Consider the following 25,856-nt stretch of genomic DNA (forward strand, 5'->3'; position numbering starts at 1 on the left):
TTCAAAGTAGAGTGAAGCCTAGCTTCAGCTTTTGTTTATTTATGTCTGTCTTTTTACTGTTACAGAGTTACGCTTGTCAGCAGCTCTACACACTATACTTCGGTTACTCAAAATAAATATTTATACTCAATGAACTAGAGAAGTTTTTCGAAACCATCCAACTCAGATACCACAATAAATAGGAAAGGAACTTTCTTTTCTAGAACTAAGTTCTGCTAACTATTTAATTAAGACATAAATAGATACTTTATTTGATCTTAGATGAACCTACAGTGTTTATTTTCTTATACAGTCTCGAACACTTGTTGAAATAATTAACAAGCAGATGATCAGTTTTCGAGAATATCAAGACATAAAATTAAACTTAATCAGATAAACTCAGTGCATTTTGCGAGATGTCGTCTCCTCACTTGAACCAGAATGTCAGTGGACGAGTGAAGCTGGGGAAGCCCTGAGCCTCAATGTGTTGCTTCTTCTGGACGCTAATAACATCGTTGATCTCATGAATAATTCCATTCGTGGCAACAATATCACACTTCGTTATGCCGGCATTTTGCACCTGTGGGCGACGGTTGCGGTTCAGCTTCAGACGCTGATGATTGATCGTTTCCGTAGTGCGAATAAATGGCCAATCCGACTGAACGATTCCAGCGCAGCACACGACGTTGGGGACAATATGTGAGCGAATGACGTTGTCGAGATCTTCCATATTTTCCATTGTTTCATCGAACCATTCCTTGACTTCAAGGAACACGTCGTTCTTTGGGACCAAAACGGTTAAATTCTCGTTTGCTGTGCTGAGCAGATCGGTGAGATTCGCCTTTTCAACCAATTGTAAGAACATGCTGTAGTCGGTATTGGTCTTAAGCACACCCATAAGATCCTACCGTAATGAGACGTCAATAAGTTTTAGTTCTTCGCTAATTAAATACTGAGTCATAACCTACCGATTTAGGAGCCTCCAGAACTTTGTCGACCTCATGTACGACTGATCCGCAGGTTTCGTCGTCAAAGTGCATCAAACGAGCACAATTTACAGTGGCACGGTTCATAACATTGGTGAAAACGGGATTCTAAAAACGAAATTACTTAAGGTCTGAATGAAAGCTAAATAAATGTATACATACAGTATTATACAAATTAACACGAAGATTTTGACCAGCTGTAGTTTTGACCATATCTTCAGAGAGATCACATGTCTTAATCAACGGCTCTGCAACATGGTATTCCAAGAATTCCTTCAAACGGGCATTATCCTTCAGGGTCTCAGGGTGCTCCTTCAGCTGCTGGATCCAGTACTGTCCGGCTTCGGATTGTTCGAAAGCTTTATCCGACGGGATGAAAAACGTCTTATTTGATAAATTGTCGAATGTATCTTCTAGCCCGGCATCATCGATCAGTTGCTTGAAAATGGTCAGGTTACGATTGGCGAGAGTGTTCGAAATTGGCATACCACTATCGGTGGATAAAACCGTATCGATGACATGAACAACTCCGTTCGTACCCATTAGATCCATTTCCTGAACATTTGTGTCACCATTAATCTTCAAACGTTGGTCCTTCTTGTTGGACATATCGTCCGCCTCGGTCTTCGCCATCGAAGCATATTCAAATTCTAACTTCTCGCCTAGTAGATTGTACGTGGTCGTCTTTACTCCGTTAATGGCAGCCAGTGAACAGAATGTTATGTCCAGAATGTGATTCTTAAGAATATCTATAAAAATACAGAAATGGAGAACGATGATTAGCCATCAAATAAATGTTAGTACTACCTAGTTCACATAAAGCAAACGTTTGACGGATATGGTGCGAACTATTAAAGAATCTTTTATTTTGCATCTCACCGCAATTCAACAATGTGCGAAATGATCATCACGCCTTATGAATGCGTAACGAACACACGTTGTGTGAGAAAATTTCAAGTAAGCATTGTTTTACTGCAGCTGCAAATTGAGACAAAAACAAGCATGACGGAATAATCAAATTTAAACCAGACGTCTGCTGAGCAGACAAACCAGATCGGTAATTTACGATTTGTGTATAATAAAAAAGCAGCGTAACGAACAATTTAGAAACCAAGAACCATAGCGTCCCGTAGCGAACCACCCAAAGTTAATTGATATTCTTGTGACTATTGTCCGACTTGAATAATGAGTACGACTACTCTCCAGTGAAGCGATAACTGATGAATCATCAACTTTTAGTGACAAAAGACGACTGTCTTCCCAAATGACTTACTTGTAGCGCATCCACTGCCGGCCTTCAACTTGCGGCGGATGTCTTTGTCCAGTTTCAAGAAAGCATCATCGTTTGGAGCAAACACCGTAAAGTGCTTATCATCCCCCACCTCCTCAAGCATTTTGTTAAGACCGGTTTTCTCCAGGATGGTTCTCAGAACGGTCATATCATCGCGAGCTTGAATGATCTGCATGATGTTGCTACGGACTGGCAGCAGAACGCGATCAACGACGTGCACAATACCCTTTTCGGCGACATGGTTCAGCTTGACAAGCGGAGCACAATTGGCGGTGTAGCGATACGGATGATTCGCGGTTTTATCCGATGGCCCACGTGGGAAAATGTTGACGCGGATATTCGTGTCATCCAATTCCGTTTTCAACAGTTGCTCGTTGCTGACGTCCTCAATATGGTAGGATCCGTTAACTGTGTGCGCCAAGATCAAGTCACGGGCGGTCATTCCGGAAAGATCTGCTTGACGCTTTGACCGCATAGCCGAATCAAATGCAACCAAGTTCTGGAAAGTAATAAGGGATATTTTAGATAATGGAACAGTTTGCAAGCTTGACAATTCTAACTACAACATCTCGTGTACTTAATATTCGGTAACTGAAAGGAACTTTTCACACAGCAAAACATAAATTTTAATATTACATCCAATAGGATGCACTTCAATTATGTCGAAAATCTCATGTAATTTTTATGGCCACAAAAATAAACAAATGCAGTAAAAGCAGCGTAATGTCAGTTCATGCACTGTATTAAGGATAATTTTGTCTTTTTGGCAAGTAATATTACCACAGACAAACCGACATGAATGACCATAGCAAAAACAATAAAATATCTGACCAAAGCACATCACTGACATCTGGCTCCGCGTTCGCGGGAAATATTTAGCTAAGCTATGAACCCGCATGCAAAAGTTATTAATTGGTTCGTGTCTGATCTATTCTGGACAAATTATTTTTATCTAGATCAAAAAGTCTTATGGACAGTTCGGATCACTGCACATTTAAATCGGTCGTTTACGATTTTCGGGCATTAAGTGTCATGTCGGTTTGTTGGTGATATTACACCATATTTTTGACACGATTGAAGTGCATCTACTTTGATGTGATATCAAAATTGTTTTTTTTTTTGCTCTTCATCGAATGATTCAAATACCTTGGGTTTTAATAAAGTAAACAACATTCCTTGTTCAAAGTATTTAACACCTACAAAGCAAGACCATGCGGGAGATCGCTGGGTTCGATTCTATGAATTTTTCCATTCATTTTTTTTTCACAAAGCTGTAGAAATTCTGTCATGTAACTCTGAAAAGTCAGCATCCAATTATTTTAAAACTTCTAACGAATATCGTAATTAACTCCGGAAACCAACATTCTCCACTGAATTCTCGTTTGAGTAGCCTTGACATTCTGCTAAAAATTTCAAATCTCCTCACAACTAATTGCTCTTAAGTATTCTTCTTACATTCTCATGGAATCATGCTCGAAAATCTCTTGTATTCAGAAAGTCGCCAAGGCTACAAGAGCGTAGTGAATGGGACATGCAATCCCGCAAAAACGCTGTATGCCTCTATTCTGTATAATGCTTTAAATTATTATTCTTAGATTCTAATGGTTTTAACGTTGGATGTTTCATTAGAATTCATTTTTAAGATTCAATCCCAATTCTAGACAAACATGTGAAAATGATCAATAAGCCACATGTAAACAATTACTCTAAACGTCGATTTCTCACGGATGGAGACTCATCATGCAAACCAACAGCAAGCATCTGAAAGTTTACTCTATTAGACGCAAGGATGTGATGTGGCTGTCAAATACGAACAATAGTCGCCTACCCGAGCAAAGTCTGAGGTCAAATTGAAATCTAAATTTGATGTTGTGATTTCGCTGATAATGATTACTCAGGTTGCTGTCGTTTTGGTCATTTTAACGGTTAAAATATCAAAATTGAGATTCAAAAAATCTTCCTGTGACATCACAATGAAAACTATTTCTGCTATCAGTGAGAGCAAACTGAAAACTCAATTTGATATCAATTTTTCATGTTTCGGGTACCTCGTAACTGGTTCCAAACGTAAACAAGCGTTTGGAACCAATTTCATACAAGAATGATCAGTAGGATAATTAAACAGCACGTCCCCCCGCAGATTAGACGGCGTTGTTAGTTTGCGTTTATGGGTTGTACTCGTGAGAAATCGACGTTTTAAAAGTGTTTGCCATCGATGAAGTGAAAATAATCTTTACTGTCCATAATAAGGGGACACGGACAAGATTGTAGCAGGGTTATAATGCATGATCAAATATTAGTAGCATCCGTTGTTTTTGATTGATTTGAAAAAGTACTTCCTTGAAGTACACCAGTACTCTTGGAAAAGTACAAATAATACATCTTCCTAATTGACTCAGGGGGGTTCAAATTTGTTTTTTTTTCCGTCAATCTTGTTTTCCATGCTTAGCACCAATGCACAGTGGTCCAGAATGCAGATATAAATGGAATGGTATGTTTTGAGCCTGAAATTGAAACTTTAGACTAAAAGTCTCTTCTACAAAGTTGTTCCTTATAGTTAGGCCCTCATTTTTATGACAATGAATTATTATCATTAAAATAGAAAATCTAACTTTTTTGTTTAAATAAATTAAGGAACTTCGTTGAAAACAACTTTTTTGTACCTCTTAAGTTGGCCGATTTAGAGCTATTTTCTTGAATTGAGTTAGGGTAGCTCTAAAAAAACAGTTGTTTTGCTCTTCTTTGTTGCTTCCTGGACAAAATAGTTTTTTAGGACTAACTTTTTTATTTGAAATTTCTCATGAAAGTCATCCTCTAGAGACTTTTAAAACTCTTTAAGACGAATGTTTTATAGCGACATTTGTTGTCTGTATCTCTTCCAATAAAAAAGATATACCCAAATATACTAAAAAATATGAATAAATTCAATTTTTTTACACGAATTAAAAATATAACATTCCTCCATTATTTTCATATTATTAAGAATAACATACGCCCTTTCAAATGCTGTAAAAAAAACTTTTTTTTTTGTTTGCCCCAACCAGAGATATTAACATTTGAAAAGTGCATATTTTTAGTATACAAACGTCAATAACTCTTGATCAGCGAAAGATATTGACAAGCTTCGTGCAGCAAAAAATTGCGCATTCTTAAGGTCTAAAACTTATTTCAAGACACCTTTGCTGAGAAATTCGAAATAAGAAAACTAGAGCAAAACCGAGGGGGGGCGATACATCTAAATCTCAATTATAGATGCTCAAAAAATCCCACACTAGCGAATCAATCTTCAAAAAAATCATCTTTAATATCTCGCACCTACTTGCACCGTGCTTCATCTTTATGCAGGAAATCTTCAAAATAAACATAATTCTTCCTTCTATTTACTCAGCGTGCGTGCAGCTAGCCACAGCAAAACACAATCTTTCCTGCATCGTAGATAGAGTCGTCCCCCTCGAGCAAAACAACTGTTTTTTTAGAGCCACTCTAACTCAATTAAAAAAAAATAGCTCTAAATCGGCCAATTTAAGAGATACAAAAAAGTAGTTTTCAAAAAAGTTTCTTGAAATTATCTCAGCTATAACTTTGCCGAGGAATGTATACCTTAATTTATTCAAAACAAAAAAGTTAGATTTTTGATTTTAATTATAATAGGAACCACCCCATTGTCATACAAATGAGGGCCTAAATATAAGGAACAACTTTGTAGAAGAGACTGTTAGTCTAAAGTTTCAATTTCAGGCTCAAAACATATCATTCCACTTAAATCTGCATTCTGGACCAGTGTGCAATGCTACCGACGCCAGGGTGCATGCTTGGCATGCACTGTTGTACACACCAACTTTTGTTTTTGTTTTTCTTTAAACTAATTGATAGATTAAGATCATAGTTTACTATAGATATGCAAAGAGTAGGTAAATCTTAACATTTGAATCAACACTAATGAATTTTTACACTTAAAGTCCGAGATGTGCAGCGAGAATTTCTCACTTCATTTTTGCCACACAAAAATAAATACAGTTTATTACTAGAATTAAAATCTATGAACTTTTGCTTCACCTAATCTACTCGATTATAAACGAAAGCTTATGAATATTTATTGTTGCAAATCGATTCGATTTGCTCCTAAAAAAAAATTTGAATTTGTTGATACAGGTCGATATAACGTAACTGTCACTTTTGACTTTCATCGCTGATTTCTAGCTAACAATTATTGAATCAAGCAAAGAAATAACACCATCGAATTGAGATAATTCTCTATCTATCTTCTCTAGCCATGCCAATTTGAATCATTGAATTGATATTTATGAGATATCGACGATAGAAGTCAAAAGTGACAGTTACGTTATATCGAGGTATACCTGTATGAGAATACAGATTGATTCAATACTTACATTCTCCCACATCTGCTCAGTGAACCGACTGTAGGCACTATCCGGCACGGCAAAAAGCGTAAGATCCTTCTGCAAAATCGATTCCAGTCCGCTCTTTTTCAGCGTGGCGATAAATTCCTTCGCACCGAGTCTTTCAACAGTTTCCGCCATTGGATAGAGGTCTATTTTTTCACACTGTGCATTTGGCGGTCCATTTCTCGGGCGAGCATAACCGTGACAACACTGACGTGTGACTTTAACCGTGCGCTTTCGTCCATTATTATTTTTACTGCAAGCCCAATTCGCATACGAAAATAAAAAGAATAAAAAGAAGGCCCATCATTAGCTAAAAAGCCCCCAAAGTGTGTCGCCATCACCCACGCCCCCCAGTTGGGCTCGTGGTAGGTGGTGCATCATTGCTCCAATACTCACACCGAGGTACAGACGTGTTTGTTCTGCTGTTCGGCACACGATTCAAAGTTCATATTGAAAACGCCGAAACTTTGGAAGTTGCCGCCATCTACGGCGATCTCGTGGTTCTCGTCACCGTCGACTTCCTCTTCTTGCTCTTCACGCTCCACGCACACGTTTTCACTGTGGAAGACGACATATGAATATAAATTAGCAGAGCTTAGCTGAATTTGATATTGTGGCTTATTTTTCACAGAAGTAGCAAATATAATTGAAATTCAATCAACGAATGTCGTAAATGATAGCAATTTGGGGAGGACCTTTTTTGTCACAGGTGCAAACGAATATTCTATATCAGCAATTATTGCAATGTTTTGAATGTGGAAGTTTGTCAGAACCTATTAACCACAAGCCAACCGATTGTGTTGTGCTGATACAAAACGAGTGAGTCAAATAATCAAACGAAATAAAATAGCAGCCTTTTATTAGATTGATGAATCTGTAGATCATCAAGAGTTGGACTTTAACAACTCTTGATGTTCTACAGATTCAGCTACGATATCTTCGAATCTTATTGTTTATTAATTTATTTGATAAGGCTCAAACGAATTTACTTTAAAGAGCCGAGCATTCTTGGTCACTATACAATATCTTCGAATCTATCTATCAACGAATCGAAGATAAACGATTCTCAAGTTGCCCTGTATTTGGTATTCATTGATTAATAAAACGCATTTGACCGACTCAATCACGAAAATATATGGAGCACCCAGAGGCACAAGGGCATTTCGTTAAATTCGGCGAAGCGCAGTATGAGGCTTTCACGTTCAGAGTTCTGCTTGTTGATTCCGTGGTCGTGCGGTCACCCTTCGTTCAAGCCTATTGTGAGTGTCACGAAGTGAGGGTTCGATTCCCGCTCCAGCCGTTTGAACTTTTCGCAACTCGAAAATGTCCCTACTGATTTGGGTGTTGTGTGCTGTTCGTTGTCTAATGTTAAAGTTCAGTCTGTGGCAACCTTTGGTTGAAACCGGTGTCAGTTGTCTCTTTTAAAAGCAAGTAGAGGTGAATCCGCCACGCACTGCCGATTGCAGTGGAACGTCAAAACCCATGAACTGAGAAAACACCTGTTGTGGAGAATGCCTAAAGTTCTTGTAACCAGTGTTGCGATCTGTAGTAATTGCGATATTTTGGAAAAGTTTTAATAAGTTATGATTTTATTGTCCAAATTTTTTGTAAAATCCATTACATCCATCAGCATGTGGTGTAGTTAACTAACAAATATAATTACGGGAAAACTCTACGAATATCATGGTGAAAACCGTTATGGTCAATTATTGAAATTATTTTATTTAAGATCTTTCACAACACAACAGTTCATCAGCTCTAGCAGCTTGACTTGACAATTTGATAGCTCGCAATTCGTGTTGACATCATTGGCTCTTCACGACTCTGTGCGACAGTTCCGTGTGGGATTTTTCAGTGAAGTGAAAGAGTAAGGAGCAGTCCGCAATTTTTCACGAACAGAATCAGTTGTTTATGGAATTTTCCATAGGAGTAAAGAGCTACAGTAAAGTCGTCAATGATTCGACATGAAACAGTTGATAGCTCGCTGCTAGGATTTCACTTGCAAACTGTCTGCAAGGTTCTTGAAATTCACGTTTCGGCAAAAAAAAATGCAATACAATGACAAGGCTGAAATAAAATCTGCAATCATGCACTGGATTTGAACCCGACGGAAATAGCAGGAGAGGCAGACACTGGAGCCTCAACAGGAAAATTCGTTAAAATATTTTTTGTTCTTAAAACTATACGGGAGCTTAGACCATGAGGTTCTACAGTTTAAACTATTGTTTGTAATATGTATTTGCAGGATCCGAATTATTGTGTCATTCCAACTTACAGGATATAACCAGGTCCATGAAGACCTGCAAGTTCAAAAAATTTGGTCGTAGCATCGTACAATACCTCGTTGAGTATGTAGAATCTCAAGATCCGAGCTCCAAGATGATTTGGAAAATCTAAGATACTGGTTAACATGTTTATGCATAATGTGATTAGGTCCTAGGTAGCTCCATTGATTAAAATAATAAGTGAGGACATCGTACAAAACATTGGTGGAACCTGTAGAACATCAGGATTATTTGGAAGACTCGAATTAATTTGTACTTTCTTAGAAAACTAGATATCCTACATGATATAAAGGGGTTTAATGAGGCTCTGCTCTGCGGATGCAAACATGTAGTCAGGATATTGTACAATATCTCGTTGAGTCTGTAGAACATCAAGATATGAACTCATGGATGATTTGGGGAATGTTAGATATTTAGTAAACATAAATATATATCTCCCCTGATATAATGAGATCTCACAAAGCTTTCTGGAGTCGTATATTTAGTATAGACATCATGAAAAACTGTATTGAGCATGTAGAACGCTGATTTTAAGATCTTATTGTGTCTCGTATATTCAGTTTTTGATTTAATATGGTTTGATTGAGCTCTACGAGGATTTTTTAATACATATCTTTGGATAACATCTGCTTTGAGTCTCTGTTGGTCCTTTAGAGATAAAGGTCTAAACTTCAGAATAATTTGGATGTCCTAGACCAGCACACCCACAGTTTTTGAACTACGGGCCAAATGTTAAAATCCATATAAGCTGGCGGGCCAAATCCAGTATTGTACGATGCTTGATTTATAAGTTTTGGATTTCCATAGTACTTGATGTCCGGGAAAATCAGAAAACTTCAACCCAAATTTTCTGGAAAAATTAACTACTCTGATTTTTTTTTGATTTTTTTTATTCGATCATAAAGACTGTACTCGAAAAAAATGCAACAAATAAAAATGATCACCAAAAACCCATTTTAAGTCGGATATTTTTGAAACTCTCAAGGAATAAATAAACATATATTAGCTATGTTTTTACAAAGTTGGTTTATTCAACCTCTTCTCCTAGGCTATATGCCCGTACCTTGGACTTAACGCTACCCAACAAATCCTGTTCAACACTTGCGCCATCTTTCTTACACACTTTCATCAACTATTTTTTCAATAATAATAACAATTTTTAGGATCAACTCAGATCGTCTTCCGGTTTTCGACAAATTGTTAAGCATATAATTTCCTAATAGGATGATGTTTGGGACATTTCTAGCGCCACCTAGCTATAAATCTATGAAAATTGTGTTTTCATTTTAAACTTGGACTCGTATATAATAGTTTCAAATAGGTGTATGTTGACCGATTTGGCTCAAATTTGAAGTGAGACTTGGAGGTAAGTAGGATCATTGGGCTACGTGATTTTTTTTTTCTAGTTTAGAATATTGGGTGCAAACATTCATATGACGCGTTCTTATTAACTTTGTTCGCTAGCATTTGAACTAAAGTATCGTACCAAAAGCATAATTTACCTATTAACGCCGAAATCCTAGATTTATTTGATGCTTTCTGCTTCATAGGCCCAAAAAGGCTGAAGTAGTTTTCTACCCTACTGAAGTATTAACCGGCAAATCAGTGTAATGAAACGCCTAAATGTATACTATCTTTTATTTTTGTACAAGGATGATGATGGGCATAATCTCTTTACACATTTCTCAACTGAGTGTTCACTCGGCTGCCGACAAAAGCAGGCCACTCTCGATCAATGACGTTTATATAAGGTCTGGGCCAAAGGGCTTATTGGTGTTAGTGAAATGTGCAAATGGTTATGGGTGTTCGTATTATATTGCAATGTTTATCTTTTTACACGAAACAGCTGTTGGCAGTGACGTATTTCTATCTGTTCTCAGTATGTCGGCAGTGACGTATATCTATCTGTTCGCAGATGTTCAGCAATGTTTACAACATTTTTGCTTCTAACACCAGCAAGCTGCCTGTTGGCCCAGACCTTGTATAAGTGTCATTGACTCTCGATGTGTGTTACGCGATCGTCTGTTTTCTCGGCAGCAACCAAGGTGACTACATATAGGTGTTCTAATGTGTAAAATTCATGATTCAGCCATGTTGGATTTTTGTATGGGACAGCGACCGAGTTTGTTTACAATTTGCTCTAAAACCGCACTTTCCCCGCCCCCCCCCGTCCCCCCCGCGACCTCCTCGCCTATATAGTGACAGAGCTGTATCACCATTTATATACCCACCATGGCAGCAACCATTGTGTGGTCCCCCTCATTGTTCTTCATCAGCAGTTCTTTCGGTCGATGCGTCGTCGACTTTGGAAAGCAACCGTTTAGTGATGAGTGTGTGAGTGCGTCCATTGCTGCACCAGTTCTGATGCGGAAGCGGCTCCAGTTCTGATGGAGGAGGCTTTTTGGATAGCGGAAGATAAAGTGTTTATTGTGTTGTACCTTTTGACTATTGTTTTAAGATGTAAGGTAACCAACTTGAATTGGACCCCTACATATTTTGGACCCTTTTCATATATTTTCCTCGCTTACTGTCTAGTTTCTTCAAATTCCTCTGGGTTGATGTTGTAATTACATTCTTTCAATTACTTGCTATGTCTCAAGATCATTAGTTCACCTCAAATTGCTTACAATTGCTCAATTTATGCAGTTTTAGAAAATGTTTTCGAAAAAATTTCATGTTTCGACGTTTGTCAAGAGGAATCGGCGTTAGTGTACTTGTTTTAAATTTGGTCTAAAATATACAATTCAATTATTTTTTTAATCAAATCAGTTTATCTGACTTTGGAAGATGTATTTCACGTGTTTATAAAGATTTCACCTTAAGATTTTACTTAAAAAGTATTAAATAAAAAGCACAGACAAACAGACATAACACTCGCAAGTTGTTCATCGAACAAGCATTTAACGGTAAATTTAAAAGTATCGTAGTTGGTAGTACCGCCACCTGTGGCGTGCATAGTCAATTCCCTTGCGTTTGACGTTTACACACTACCGCCATCTGTTCAGCGTACTACCCACCACAGTGTATTCAACAGATGGCGGTAATGTTTTAGCAACGATGTTTTACAGTGATAAATATTCAATGTGTTATGTCTGTTTGTCTGTGTAAAAAGTGTCCAAAAAAGATCGTAAAAACATGTTACCAACTTATTTTGGACACTTATCAAATGAGAATCATCAAAAGAGCGACAAAAAAAAATTCCGGTTGGTCGATCGTGCTATTATCTCAGATTTCTGATTAAATTGGTAAGTAAATTAATCAAAATTATATGAATTCATTGTTTTTAAATATATTTCTTGTTTATCAGGCGATTCAAAATGGGAAAAACGGCAAAACACGTAGTGGTCCACTCAGAGTTTTCGTAGTTTTCCTAGTTCTTAGTTTTCCACAAAAGTTTTCCTATCTCCCAAACGCATTTAACTAAGGGGCTGTTTATAAACTACGTAGACGCTTTAGGGGGGTGGGAGCGCTCGGCAGATGTCTACGGTCCATACAATTTTTTTAATGTTGTGTTCTACGGAAGCGGGGGGGGGGAGGGGTTGAAATCTCTCAAAAACCGTCTACGTAGTTTATGAACAGCCCATACAAAAATAATATGGACTGCAAGCATAGAGTCAGGTCTCCGTATTAAGATTTACTTCAGAATGATTTTTTTTATGGTATGATCAGTTGTTTCCTTATGTTATATTATATTTCCTCCGTTACTCGCGCCAACTTTTGTAACACGAGTACTCACGCGTTGTACTTTGTACAACAGTGTGAGTTTTCCATTTCCATTTTGCAGCCGAGCTACCACTCGATCTGAAATCAACGAGTATTCCTCAAAAAACTTGCTTTTAACTAAACAAGCTAAATATTTATTACAGTTAACCCCCAAAATATGCGGATAATAGAGAAAATGTAAATGGAAACCGCGTAAATGATGTCCATACTACGAGGGTTCTGACTTAATTGGTTACAACATGGAATATCTCGAGATCCTGACCAGATAGAAAGTTACTGTCTTTGCCAAAGTAGTTTTAGAGATCATAACCTTTTTGCTGGTGGACAGTAGTTCAAAATTTACTCACTACATAGCGCTAGTATACATGTGAAGTTCTCGCATGTGATATATCTCGAAATCCTGACCAGATAGAAAGTTACTGTCTTCGAAAAAGTTGTTCAGGAGTTCAAAGCCTATAGTTCAGAATTTTTCACTATATGGTGCTAGTATATACGTGAAATTCTCATATAAAATATCTCGAAATCCTGATCATATAAAAAGTTACTGTCTTCGGCAAAGTTGTTCAGGAAGTCAAGGCCTTTTTGCTGGTGGACTTAAATTCAGAGTTTTCTCACTTTGCAACGCTAGTATACATGAGGAATTCTCGCATATAAAATATCTCTACATCCTAACCAGACAGAAAGTTACTGTCTTCGGCAAAGTTGTTCAGGATGTTAGGATCTTTTCGTTGGTGTACAGTAATTCAGAATTTTCCCTTTACGTGGCACTAGTATGCGGGTCATTCAGAGATATTTTATATGCAAGGATTTCACGTGTCTTTCAACGTCACCTAGTGAGAAAATTATGTACTTTCCACCAACGATAGGGTTTGATCTCCTGGACAACTTTGCCGATTACGGTACATTTTTAGCAGGTCTTGAGATATATCATATGCGAGAATTGCACGTATATACTAGTACCATGAAGTGAAATATTCTGAACTACCGTCCACTAGCCGAAAGGCTTTGATCCCCTGAACAACTTTGCCCAAGACAGTAACAATCTATCTTGTCATGCTCTATAGATATTTTATATGAGAGAATTTAACGTGTATATAGAACTACATAGTGAGAAAATTCTGAACTATTCTACACCAAGCAATAGGCTTTGACCTCCTGAACAACTTTTTCAAAGACAGTAACTTTCTATTTGGTCAGGATCTCGAGATATATCATATGCGAGAAGTGTATATGTATACAAACACCACGTGGTGAGAAAATTCTGAACTACTGTCTACCAGTCGAAAAGTCTTGACCCCCTGAACAAGTTTGCCCAATACAGTAACTTTCTAGCTGGTCAAGAACTCGAGCTATTGTATATGCGAGAATTACACGTATATACTAGCGCCTCGTAGTGTGAAATTTCTGAACTACTCCACCAACGAAAATAGCTTGACTTCCTGAACAACTTTGCTGAGGGCATTTACTTTTTATCTGGTCAGGATCTAGAGATATTTTATACACGAGAATTTCACATGTATACTAGCACCACGAAGTGAGATAATTCTGAACTATTGTACACTAAGAAATAGGCTTTGACCTCCTGAACAACTTTGCTGAAGACAGCAACTTTCTATCTGGTCAGGATCTCGAGATATTCCATGTTGTAACCAATTAAGTCAATCCCACGTAGTATGGACACCGTTTACGCGGTTTCCATTTACATTTTCTCTATTATCCGCATTTTGGGGGTTAATTGTAATCAAAGTTTAGCTTTTTTAGTTCAAAACAAGTTTTTTGAAGAATACAAGTTGGTTTCAGATCGATTGGCAGCAACAAAATGGCAATGGAAAACTCATATGTGTTGTACAAAGTACAACAGCGCGAGTAACGGGGGGTTAACTTTTATGCATACCGTAAAACGGGGTGTAATTGATCAGCGGGGCAAAATTGATCGCTGAAATTTCTCGTGATATTTTTTCATGTGTAACATGTTTTTCGTTACTAAGCGTACGAATGTATCTTTGTATACATTGTAAAAATATTATGCATAAGTACAATATTGGGTATAATCAGCGATCAAATTCACCCCGCTGATCAATTTCACCCCGTTTTAGGCACCTTCTTTGAAAATTTTCCCACCTAGACGGACCTAACAAATGCGAGATAGGAAAAAGTGATCGTCGTAATTAATTTTAGGCTCATAGGTTGAAAGAACTTCAGCATGTCCAAAATATATTCGTTCCCATTCAGTGTGTCCAAAATATATTATGGACACTGTCCAAAATCAAGTGGAAGGGTCCAAAATATGTGAATATCATGATGTGAAAAGATTTATATTTCGAGTATATATCAATAAATAAAACATCTAGTGACATTTTACATCCAAGATGAGTAGCTTTCGAACACAACCGCATGTAAATTGCATAATAATAATAAACAAATAATATTATTTTGACATAAACGTGATCTCACTTCCTCTAGGGGTCCAAAATCAGTTGGTTACCCTATTGTATAGTGACCAAGAATCCTCGGCTCTGTTAATTCGTTTGAGCCTTATCAAATTAATCAATAAACAACAATATTTCTCAACAAGATTTTTTTTCATTCGGGTAAATTTATATTTACTACGATGTAATGTGATTGAAATGAAGACGTTTTTAAAGTTGCGAGTTCATTTTTCCCCCTTAAAAATTCAATGCAAGAGTACAGTGGTTTTGTCCCTTGTAGGTGGTTTAGTTGTCATCTTCTGTGTTTTAAACAGGGGTTTTCCACCTTATTTAATGTGTTACTTGATTTCAATATCATGAAATTGTAAATACAACTCATGGTAACTTATCAAACCATGTGGTCTCACGTCGGGGGAAAGTTGAATAATAATCGACCATTTTTCACATTGCAAGGCCCTTTTCTAGTATTTGAACATTTTCTCAGATTATTGAAACTGCCTTTGTTTTTGGGACTGACAAACGAGTTAAATCATAACACAAGATTCAATTTTGATGTAGCAAGCTTTGAACAGCTCGCTGTTGACTTTACCGCTCCCACTTCCCCAGTGTATCTTAGCCAGTAATAATCCTAACCTGGAATGGATCCGACTCAAAACAGAAAAAAGTAAAATTCCAACTTCACTAAATTTTCAATACCATGCACTCTTCTCGCTTTGCTTTGACTTTCCTCTTTAAAACTGAGGACGGCTGTTCAATGTGCAAAAAACTGAGGAAACCACATTTTGTTCCACTTTGAAAAACTTTTTGGGATGATTGTATCCGTTGATGCGATGAATCAAGGAATGCATGCTGCTTCTTTGGTTTGTATCGTAGTGTTCCAGCAAGCGTCACTGGACTAGCTGGTTAGGTACGCGTCTTTGGATCCTGGAGTCCTTGGTTTGAATCTCGATTGTAAGTTGTTTTTTTTTTACTTGTATTTTGGTACTTTTTACGTCATTTGCCACTGGGAGCAAATTAAAAAGTTACTTAATTAAAGAGCTAAATTAGGAAACTAACTTCATCTGAACGCCAGAGTTGCCAAATGGAAATCTGTGCTTTTGTTGCAAAAAAATCTTTTCATCTTATTTTTAACCAGAAAATCTGTGATTATATCTGTGTTAATAGTTTATGAACTAAATCCATAAAAAATGTGCTTGGTAAAGTAATTAAGTAATTTTTCTATAGACACATTAAACTGATAAAACTGTATGTATAATAAACTACCATTGACATAGGAAAAAGGAATACTTCTGACAGTTCTCATTCTACTTTTTTGATTGCAGAAAATAGATATGTAGATATAAGAGTAGGTGAAGATACAATTGCTCTGAAATGAAAATAATAATCAGCAATCGACTAAATTTTCAATAGCAGCCAAAAATATCCATTAGTACCGTCCCAATGACGCGTTCATCTAGATAAAATTGATCAATAGCAGATTTTTATCGATGGGCCCAATGTTAGATCCATAGGCCAACATTAGAGCCATTTCCCCTATTTTAGATCAAAAGCTCCATAATAACATCCATTCTCCTCAAAAACAAAAAAAAAGCACTCCTAGCGAATTCAATTTGTCTGCCGTCATCCATGTGCCAAAGTGATTCCAATGTGACGAAATTGAAACTCGAGGGGTCGACTTTTAACAAAATATAGACAATTTATTACATCAAATATGATCACTGAAAAGGTACATCAACTTAGAGGTCATCGTTTAAGACCTAATTTCCGTTATACTAAGCGCAACCCGCACTTTTGCTCTATTTTTCGAATAGATATGTACAAGAAATTGAATGTTTCTACTAAAGATATAGACCTTTGGGAATTAGGTCTTAAACGTAGACAAACTTATTTCGAGTCATTGTCATTCTAGTGAAGATAACCTTTTTTATACAAACCCGCCTCATCGTAGTAAAAATGTCCTTCAAATGCTGCGGCTAAAAAAATATAGACTCAACCTTGTAACCTTTAAACTTCACAGTCATGCTTTCCTGTTGACGCCAAAAACAATCGTGTAACAGCATCGTTTTGATTTGCATTAATAACCTTTTCCGTTCATCTTCTAGAACGTCTCGCTTCCAACTAGTGAAAACCGGAATATATAATCAGCCTCTTACAATTAGTTCAATTTATCATGCGCTTCGAGGCACCTAGTCCACTGTAGATAAGTCTTCATCTCTCACCACCATTCTTCGTAGGCTAGCTAAAAGCTACCAGTGTAACGTAATTGACGTGGGAATTTCTTGCACGAGACATTGTCGTTACAAATAAAAAAAAACATGAGAACTGCGCACAAGCCATGATTGCTTAAGTGTAACCATCCTAGCTCAAAAGTTCAAGGTTAAACTTATAATTGACCAGCTTATTACAAATAATATTACTTTCACCTTAACCTTTTCATTTTGATTGTGTTTTGCCACTAATTTCAAACACGTAGATTTTTTGTCAATTTTGATCGTATCCGACTTTCTATGAGTAATATGGGACACATTTGGATGACCGAGTCTGAGATCGTGTCTGAATATAAAAGTCACTCGTACACTCGTAGTTATGGCATACACAAAAAAAAAACTAGGTGCATTTCAACCGAAAAGGTGGTGGGTCACAACTTTCTACTAATGAATCATGTCTTCATACAATGACGGCCAAGTCCATTTGTACAACTTTTCGCCGGAACAATTTTTATTTTTTGCTTTTATCTCCTTTCGCAGAATGATGCTGCAAGACCGGTAGGTGATCGGTATTTACATTTTATATCACGCTGAATGGCAGCGCGGATCCTTTCACTTAGTTTTTTTTATTGTTTAAAAGAATGGATAACAGACAGGGATGTAATGAGGGGGTGGTGAAAACGACCCCCGCCAAGGGCGTTAAGCCAAAGGGGCGAATTTAAAGAGCAGCTCTTCCACTTAGTTCATTCCAACGAAAATTAATCCAGGGGCAATGTTACAATCATAGCCCTCAGTAACAAAATAAATCTTAAGATTTATGGATAAAAAAATAAAAGTCTTGTAGAAATAATATGCTTTAAGTAAAAACAAATTTCAAAATATTTGGCGATCGGGGGGACGGTCCCGGTGTAATGGTTAAAAAACATACCTCTCACGCGAAGTCACGAGTTAAAATCTCATTCGGACTAGTCACGAATGACCCAAGAGTGTTAAATCAACTATAATTAAAAACAAACGATTGACGGTCCAACGCTATTGAGCTTACGGGGAATCGTATTTTAGAAAATGGGATATTTTATTAGAATTGTTAACTATGAGAAAAAAAAATAAGAATCAGGGTAAGAAACATGATAATGCTTAACCCTTCGAGCACCACACTGAAAATGAACTCAATTTTTATTTTTATATTATGTTTTTCGGATTCTATTTATTCGTTTTCTTCCTTTACTTTTCATTACTCGATTAGTCACGCCAGCTGGTTTGTTGTCGCAGCGTGAAATGTGGATTATTATGTATGTATGGACCAGTTAAGGGGGTACATGGTCGATGAGATCGTCTCAATTTCGGCAATAGTACTCGGAAGTGAAATTATTTTTTCGGGTTTTTCCAGAGGGAGCTTCTCGGGAGATCGGTGTTGTTGTTTCACTCAGTCTATTTAGTATACTGCTAGACTGAGGGAGATTTTCATGGGTTTTTCTCGTATTCTGATTTTCATGGGTTTTCGCGTATTCGAGTGGTTTTTCATGGCTTTTGCCCGGAAAATTTGGTTCACTTTGAATAAATATCAGTAAACCAGAATAGAACATAAGAAAAGCGATACTATCGGTAAGGTGTGCACCCGAGTGCAAAAACATAGTCTTGTGGGGAAAAGACATTAGAAAATAACTTAGTGATCTCGGGCAGAACACTTTAGAATATTTAGATAAAATGAGGCGCACGCTTGATACAGTTTGCGTTACATTATTGAATGCTTTAGAGAACGTAATTTCATTTGGAATAGCTTGTTTAATCAGGGCTTAAAGAATAGTCACGATGGTCATAGCTTGTTATGATGTACACACTTAGATTTTTTTGCCGATATGGGCACCACCGACGTTCAATGTTTCGTTTTACTGTGTACTGAGTTCAGGATATCGTGCCTTTTACACAGTTAGATTTTTTTTGCCGAGATGGGTACCACCGAGCAGCTCGGCATTTTATATTGCTGGATCTAAAAAAAAACTTGCCGAAATTCAGCTAAAAAACGGGTTTTTCCGATATCTCAGCTAGCTAACATACATTTTACTGAATCTCGGCAAGTTTTTCACTGAGATCCAGCAAAATAAAATGCTGAGCGTCGCGTAAAAGTGGCACTTGATGAAGGTCTAATTGCTTTTTCGTAGCTTTTAGTTTTTGGATTTGAAAGATCGTCGGTTGCAGTGGCTTACTGAGCAGAAAAATGCTGTCCCAGGTACTTTCATATTAAAGATATTTATGGTCAAATCGCTTGTTTATCGTGTATTTTGCGACAGTTGCCGTCGTCGTCGGTGCTGGGATGGCATGGTTACAACAATTCGATGGTATGGTGTGATACGAGGGGCTCAGTGGCCTTAGAGCGATCGTTTTTGCTTACTGAGCAGAACATTATGAGTCTAATCTCAGGTCCATCCACATTAAAGATTCGTCAATCGTTTTATTTTTTAATATGACTACATGGTAATAACAGCAACTCGATGATTAGAAAGGAGCCTAGTGGTATGTGCTAGGATCAGGGTCAGTGGTCAAAAAATCGCTTCTAGCGATCAATGAATACGCACACACCTGCTGCAAGATTTTTTGGCATCATCATAAGCTAACGATGAACTCTGACTCTAAACACAAATACGCAGAGAGCATTTCGAAAAGTGAGTTACCAAGATCTCCAGAGAGCAAGACGATAACAACATCATTGCTGTGTGAACTCACGATACATTACTTATACTACGCAAGGCTTGTTGTGAGTGCACGCTACAAACTAAAGATCTCAATGCGTACAGCTGAGTACAAGAAGTTGTTCGGATTATGTACAACTGATGAACAACCGTGATCCGATCATGATCATTGCCATAATGATCGTGATTTTTTTTTTTGCTTTTTTTTTCAGTCTGTGAATTAGAAAAGATGCATGTATTTACGTTGGCGGCATTGGTCCTTTCGGTGGAGTGAAAAAGAAAGGAACAGTTTACCGTGCTGACAGAACTATCCGATGAACTACTGAGCCAAATGTGCGCTATTTACAGGTGAGGTGCAAGGAAGCTAGTCGACTCTTTTATTCTCATCGCGTTCTAATACAGCAACAGACGTGACGTAGCGCATTCGAAACCGAGAGATTGAAAGAGTCGACTTGTTTGCATCCTCCTCACCTATAGAAACCGCACATCGCCCCGTTTCAGCCTTCGTGCTAAAAGTTAGGGTAGGATGGTTCAAAACGCACGCCTGGGGTAAAATGGCCCTGCACTGTTTTTCATAGCTTTCCGATTGTCAATTCGTCAATTTAACCATCAGCATTGCTAGTTCAGTGCTTAAACTAACATTCTGGCACATGATGTTTACAGAATTAGTAATGGGAAAGCAACGTAAACCCGCACGGTGCCATTTTACCCCGGGGGTGCATAATAGACTGTTCTCCCCTACCGATTGTCAGCACTCAGCACCTATCGCGGATGCTTGCTTATAGTGAATTTGTTTATTATACCGTTCCAACCTGGATTTGGTATCAAATTAGGGTCGGCTTGTTTTCTAGCAAACGTCAGTTTGATCGTTTGTTTTTATAACCTGACACGGGTCGACTTTCGCGCTGAAAAAAAGTTCGGGTTTACACTAGGTTAGAACTGGTACCAACCTGGGAATAAACAAATTTGCTATTGTATGTATGTAAGTAGCCACCATCCTAGCTTGGGTCTTGCCCTGCATGCGGCTCCACTCAACAGCAAGATCAAATTCCGTCATCATTCTGAATTCAACATACTGCTGTATGAAGGGCCAAAAAGGGTTGGACGGGCCCGTAAGCAGAGGCACTTACGCGAAACCCGCGGGAATAAGAGAATCTCCTTCCAACAATATGATCCAACAAAATGAATAACGAAATTCGCAATGCATGTTAAGCTTTCCACGGGACGATTTGTTTAAGAAGAGCGTGTCAAATTCATTGCAACTGTTGGAGTGAAATGTAACTATCTAAAATTACAGTACGCATTCCCTCCTAGACTCCGGTTGGCACTCCACTCCATTGTCCAGTTACAACTTCAATGATGCCCTGATGCTCCCTCCCGTCCCAGTATTTATTGTAATTTACATTATGAATTTATATATAATCATGTAATATATAATGTATATAAAATATGTAACAAAATAAAAAATATAATAAAAAATAAAGATGTTTTACAAAATACAAATAACCTAGATTATTGGGTCCTATACACACACTTTTTGTTTTATGTGCCATGAAATGACATAATGCATCATTGTATGTTTTGAAAATATAATACTAAAGTATTGAATCAATAGACCGAAAATCGAGGTTATTTGGACATGAGACATTATATTTAAAAGGATACTACCAAACCGACCATCAAACGCACTGCCCACAAAAGCAGACACGTTCCCTCGAAAATGCAATCGAGAAATGTACAAGAACAATCCTCAACTGGAACGTACTCACCAAATAAATATATCCGGGAGCGCATTCCCGATGTCGTCGAACGGTAAAAAAAAGGGAACTCGGTGAGCAAATTTGTGATACGGAATTTTCACTGAAAACAACCACGAATTTCACAACATCCAACTGCGAAACACGTTCAGAAGCACTTTTGGTACACTTTCGATATCAATTTCTTTTGATTTATTTTTTGCTAAAATAGTTGCAAGTGTACCAACATCAACACCAATCGTGCCAAGCTTTACACGCACCTCCCAACTAACAATTTTCACAATGTAAACGCTTTGCTCATTTCATTTATACAATCTCAAGCTGTATTCAAACGTTATACGATATGAGGAAATCTTTACTCAACCTCTATACACGCAAATCTGGCGAACTTAGTCAGCTACTTATGGCTGTTGGAACGGTCGGGAGAAGCTCTTATTGCATATCCATTAACGCTTCTATACAGCTGTTATCCTGCTTTTTAGTTGTGTGTGAACTTGAAAGGCGCTTATTCAACCTTTTCCCGGTAGTCCAATAATCATTACACAGCTTTCTTTTGAAGCCGGGTTAAATACTGTTTACGCTTTTTTATGAAGGAATTTATTGAGTTTATTTTGCTGTGAATCAAATTAATCGAAATTAGTTACATACAAATCATCACCAAATTATTTACCCTGCACCGGAACCTGGAATCGAACTCGAGACGGCCTCATTGGCAAACCTTGACACTACCAACTGTGCTACGCCAACACTTTGAACTTATGTAAACAAATCAACATTCCCTTCTACAACAAAATCGCTGAGTAGAGGCTTTATAATGGTGCACATGAATCACTTTTCTCGACTAGTTATAAAAGAGCAGAGTAAAACCTGTAAAACTACACACGTCTAAAAATAAACCTAGTTGACTGTGAAAATGCTTCCGAAGTTGCTCTAACACAGTTTATAAGCTGAGTACAGGTTGTTTAGTTGTTGAAAAGGCACTTTTTAAGTTTATGTTATTCAGCAAGAGTTGTTGGTTGTGTAGAAGCCATCAAATGAGTAATATATTCACTTTGTTAGCTTTGTTTTGCAGCTACAAGTGGAAAGTTGATTAGTGTGTGTATAGAAGTGACATTAGCGTTTATTGGCTGATGTTATTCAGTGCGACTGACAAATTGAATAATGGTTGTGAGAAAGTTGAGTAAACGCTCTTCAAAACTATTTTGCTAGCTTTTGCTTGTAGCTGTATCTGCAGCTTCTTTTCAGCTATTTTACAGCACAACGCTGGAAAAGTTGGCTTACAAAGCTGAAAATGTTAGTTGGGCTTGCAGCGCGTACATAAACTGGAATTAAAATTTTCACTCGCTATGCCACAAATTTCTGGTCCGGGAGAAACAATCAAACCACGCAGCGCCACACCTTCTGATGCTTGTTATTTTGCAAACATCATGAATCATGTTTTCTTTCTCGATTCTAAAACTTCTCGGAAAGCGAGAAAACTACCACTCACACACGTATAACCGTCCGGGAGGCAGAGTGCCAGCGCTAATCCGGCAAATGCAGCCGAAAACTATGAAGGCGAAAGCACGCACAAAACAGAGAACAAACACAACCTTATCCAAAGGGGTTCCGTGCGCGACTGGGGAATAAACAAATTTGCTATTGCTCTGTAACCCCAAACTGCCAAAGAATGCTACTCACAGAGAGACACTCACTCTCGTCTCGTGAAAAAAGCACATGTTGCGATTTGTGGATAAAATGAGCGAAAAGGGTAACTCACTTCTCTGAGGTTGACTCAGTCTAACAATGTATTTGTTATTTGTGAGTTGCCTACGCAACAACGTATTTTCAAGGTGGAAGAGGACTAATCGTTGGTCGTAGTTTGTACAGATCACGATCTGTACAGTTTACGACAAACTGGAAATCGGATCATGCTCGCTTGATTTCCATCACTGATCAGGGTTGCTTCCACTCACTTGCTATAAAAAATTATTTTCGGAATTATTAAATCATTAGACGTAATAATGATTAGTTGTACTTGTAAGTTACATGAAGAGGCTGAAAAGCATGTATTTAACTCATAAAACCTGTCAATTCCGCTTTCAGAGTGCTACAATAATAGATTTTATGATTCGTGAGCGTTCACTCAGAGTTCACGAATCCTAAAATCATTGATAGTGACGCTCTGAAAGCAATATTGACAGATTGTATGTGTCAAACACATACTTTACAACTTCTTCTCGTAACATACAATTACTACTTATAAAATTATAATATCTAAATCTTTCATAATTCCGAAAAACAATTTTTTATATGAAGCGCTTTGAGTGTGTTGTCTACTACTTAGCTTTGAGTGAGTGTCTACTACTTGCAGACTTCATCAGTGCCAAGTACTCAACACCATCATGAGCACTTGGCACTGATGAAGTCTGCAAGTAGTAGACGAAATATGCGTATCTGTCAAAAGATAAACAATTATAACGGAATTTAAAAGAAATAAACCAACACACTCAATGCTTTTCATAAAGGGATTCCGTTAAGAGGTTCGACAAATTTAAAAAGATTGAATTTTTATAGCAAGTGAGTGGAAGTAATCCTGGTTAGGACATCAATTCAGCATATCATTTACCAAAACGAATCCTGCTGCAATCCCGACCCTTTTTATTCAACATCCCAGTGATTTCTCGTGGAAGTGCAGAGGTGGAGTGTCACGTCAACACATTCCCACCCATTCTTCTCTTGACCTGTGTTAGGGCGCGGCCGGCGCTGGTGTTGCCTAGTTTTAGATCACCAGTTTTTACACATTGAGGATGATTGCTAGTCCCAAGCATCGTCTAAGTTTCGACGCCATTAGGGTACCATGACCCTCCCACCTCGCCATAATACCATTTGTTCTCTATGCAATCATAAAACTTTATTGAAGCAATGGAGAAGAAAAAGAAGAAGAAAGAAGAAAAAGGAAAGTCTTCTTTTTCTTCTTTCCTTTATTTAACGTCGGTCTTTGTTCCGCAATCTAGTGCCAATCACCGACGGACATCGATTGTCATCCATTGATGGCAATCGAATGTGCAGGAAGGCAGCTTCCACACCTGCGTAGGATATCGCACCCATTCAAACACACATGGGCTGGGCCCAACGGCTTTACTTTCCTTTTTTATGCCTTAGAAAAATCAGACCGATCTCAGCTGGGATTGAACCCAGATCCATTGGGGTGAGAAAGCAGTCACGCTTACCACTATACCGCCAGCGCCGGCCCGAAAAGAAAACAAATCATTCAGACATCGCTTCAATAAAATGCTAATAACGTTTCTTGATCAACTCGTATCGTCTTTCGGTCTTCGACAAAGTTTTTGAGCATATAATTTCCTATTATGGTAGGGTAAACGAACCAATAGTGGAGGTACGTTTGTGTAATGTGTTCCTATATTGGCGTATGGAGACTGCATAAGCCACTATAGGAACAAATTGATAAAACTTTGAAAATGGTGTTTCTTCATACATTTTTAAATTTTACTCAGAAAAAATAGCTTCAAATAGGTAAATGTTGTTAGCGGTGCCGGTGGTGTAGTGGTAAGCATAATTACCTCTCACTCCAGCAGGCCTGGGTTCAATCCCAGTCGGCGCCGCCGGGATGTTCTGAGGCATAACATCTCTGATCACGCCTTTCTTCGGAGGGAAGTAAAGCCGTTAGACCCCGGTTCATGAGTTGATGAACCGATAGGTGTAGGGTCCAGGTGTGGAAGCTGCCACCCTGGTGTCGGTAGCACTGGTGCTCAGCACGGAAAACAAATCGAGCAAAAAAAAAGGTAAATGTTTTCCAATTTGGCTCAAATTTTGTACAAAGCCTCAGGATTGCATAGAGAACAAGTGGTATCATGGCGTGGGGGAGGATCATGTTTTTGTCACTTAAATGCCGTTTGAAGTTTTTCAACGAATTTCAGCAAAATTACCATACATATTTTTGCTTTTCAAGGCCGTTTAAAAATCGAAAATTGGTTGTAAAATGATTGAGTTACTTCTAGTATGCAATGACTGTCCAAAAATTGTTTTTTAACAATAACTGTGGGGTGTTTTTTTTTTCTTCTTAACACTATGTTATAAATGAAAATCCGTGCGGTTTGCGA

General features: G+C 37.8%; 1 protein-coding gene across 3 annotated transcripts in view; it reads right to left on the reverse strand.

Annotated features, from left to right (window-relative positions):
• Positions 1 to 222: 222 nt before the first annotated feature.
• The window catches only part of mfas (midline fasciclin), a 39,827-nt gene continuing 14,193 nt past the window's right edge, over positions 223 to 25,856 (reverse strand). For all 3 annotated transcript variants that reach the window (XM_065235300.1, XM_065235299.1, XM_065235301.1), the window contains exons 4-9: positions 7,059 to 7,220; positions 6,648 to 6,915; positions 2,239 to 2,755; positions 1,128 to 1,714; positions 948 to 1,073; positions 223 to 883 (exon numbers count right to left, since the gene is read on the reverse strand). In XM_065235300.1, coding sequence (XP_065091372.1) covers positions 407 to 883; positions 948 to 1,073; positions 1,128 to 1,714; positions 2,239 to 2,755; positions 6,648 to 6,915; positions 7,059 to 7,220 — 2,137 coding nt within the window. In that variant the 3' untranslated portion in view covers positions 223 to 406. The remainder of the gene's footprint in view (positions 884 to 947; positions 1,074 to 1,127; positions 1,715 to 2,238; positions 2,756 to 6,647; positions 6,916 to 7,058; positions 7,221 to 25,856) is intronic.

The sequence above is a fragment of the Ochlerotatus camptorhynchus genome, unplaced genomic scaffold (assembly GCF_037179485.1).
Source record: "Ochlerotatus camptorhynchus isolate MF236.1 unplaced genomic scaffold, CSIRO-AGI_Acam_v1.1 ptg000471l, whole genome shotgun sequence".
Classification (NCBI taxonomy): Eukaryota; Metazoa; Arthropoda; class Insecta; order Diptera; family Culicidae; genus Ochlerotatus; species Ochlerotatus camptorhynchus.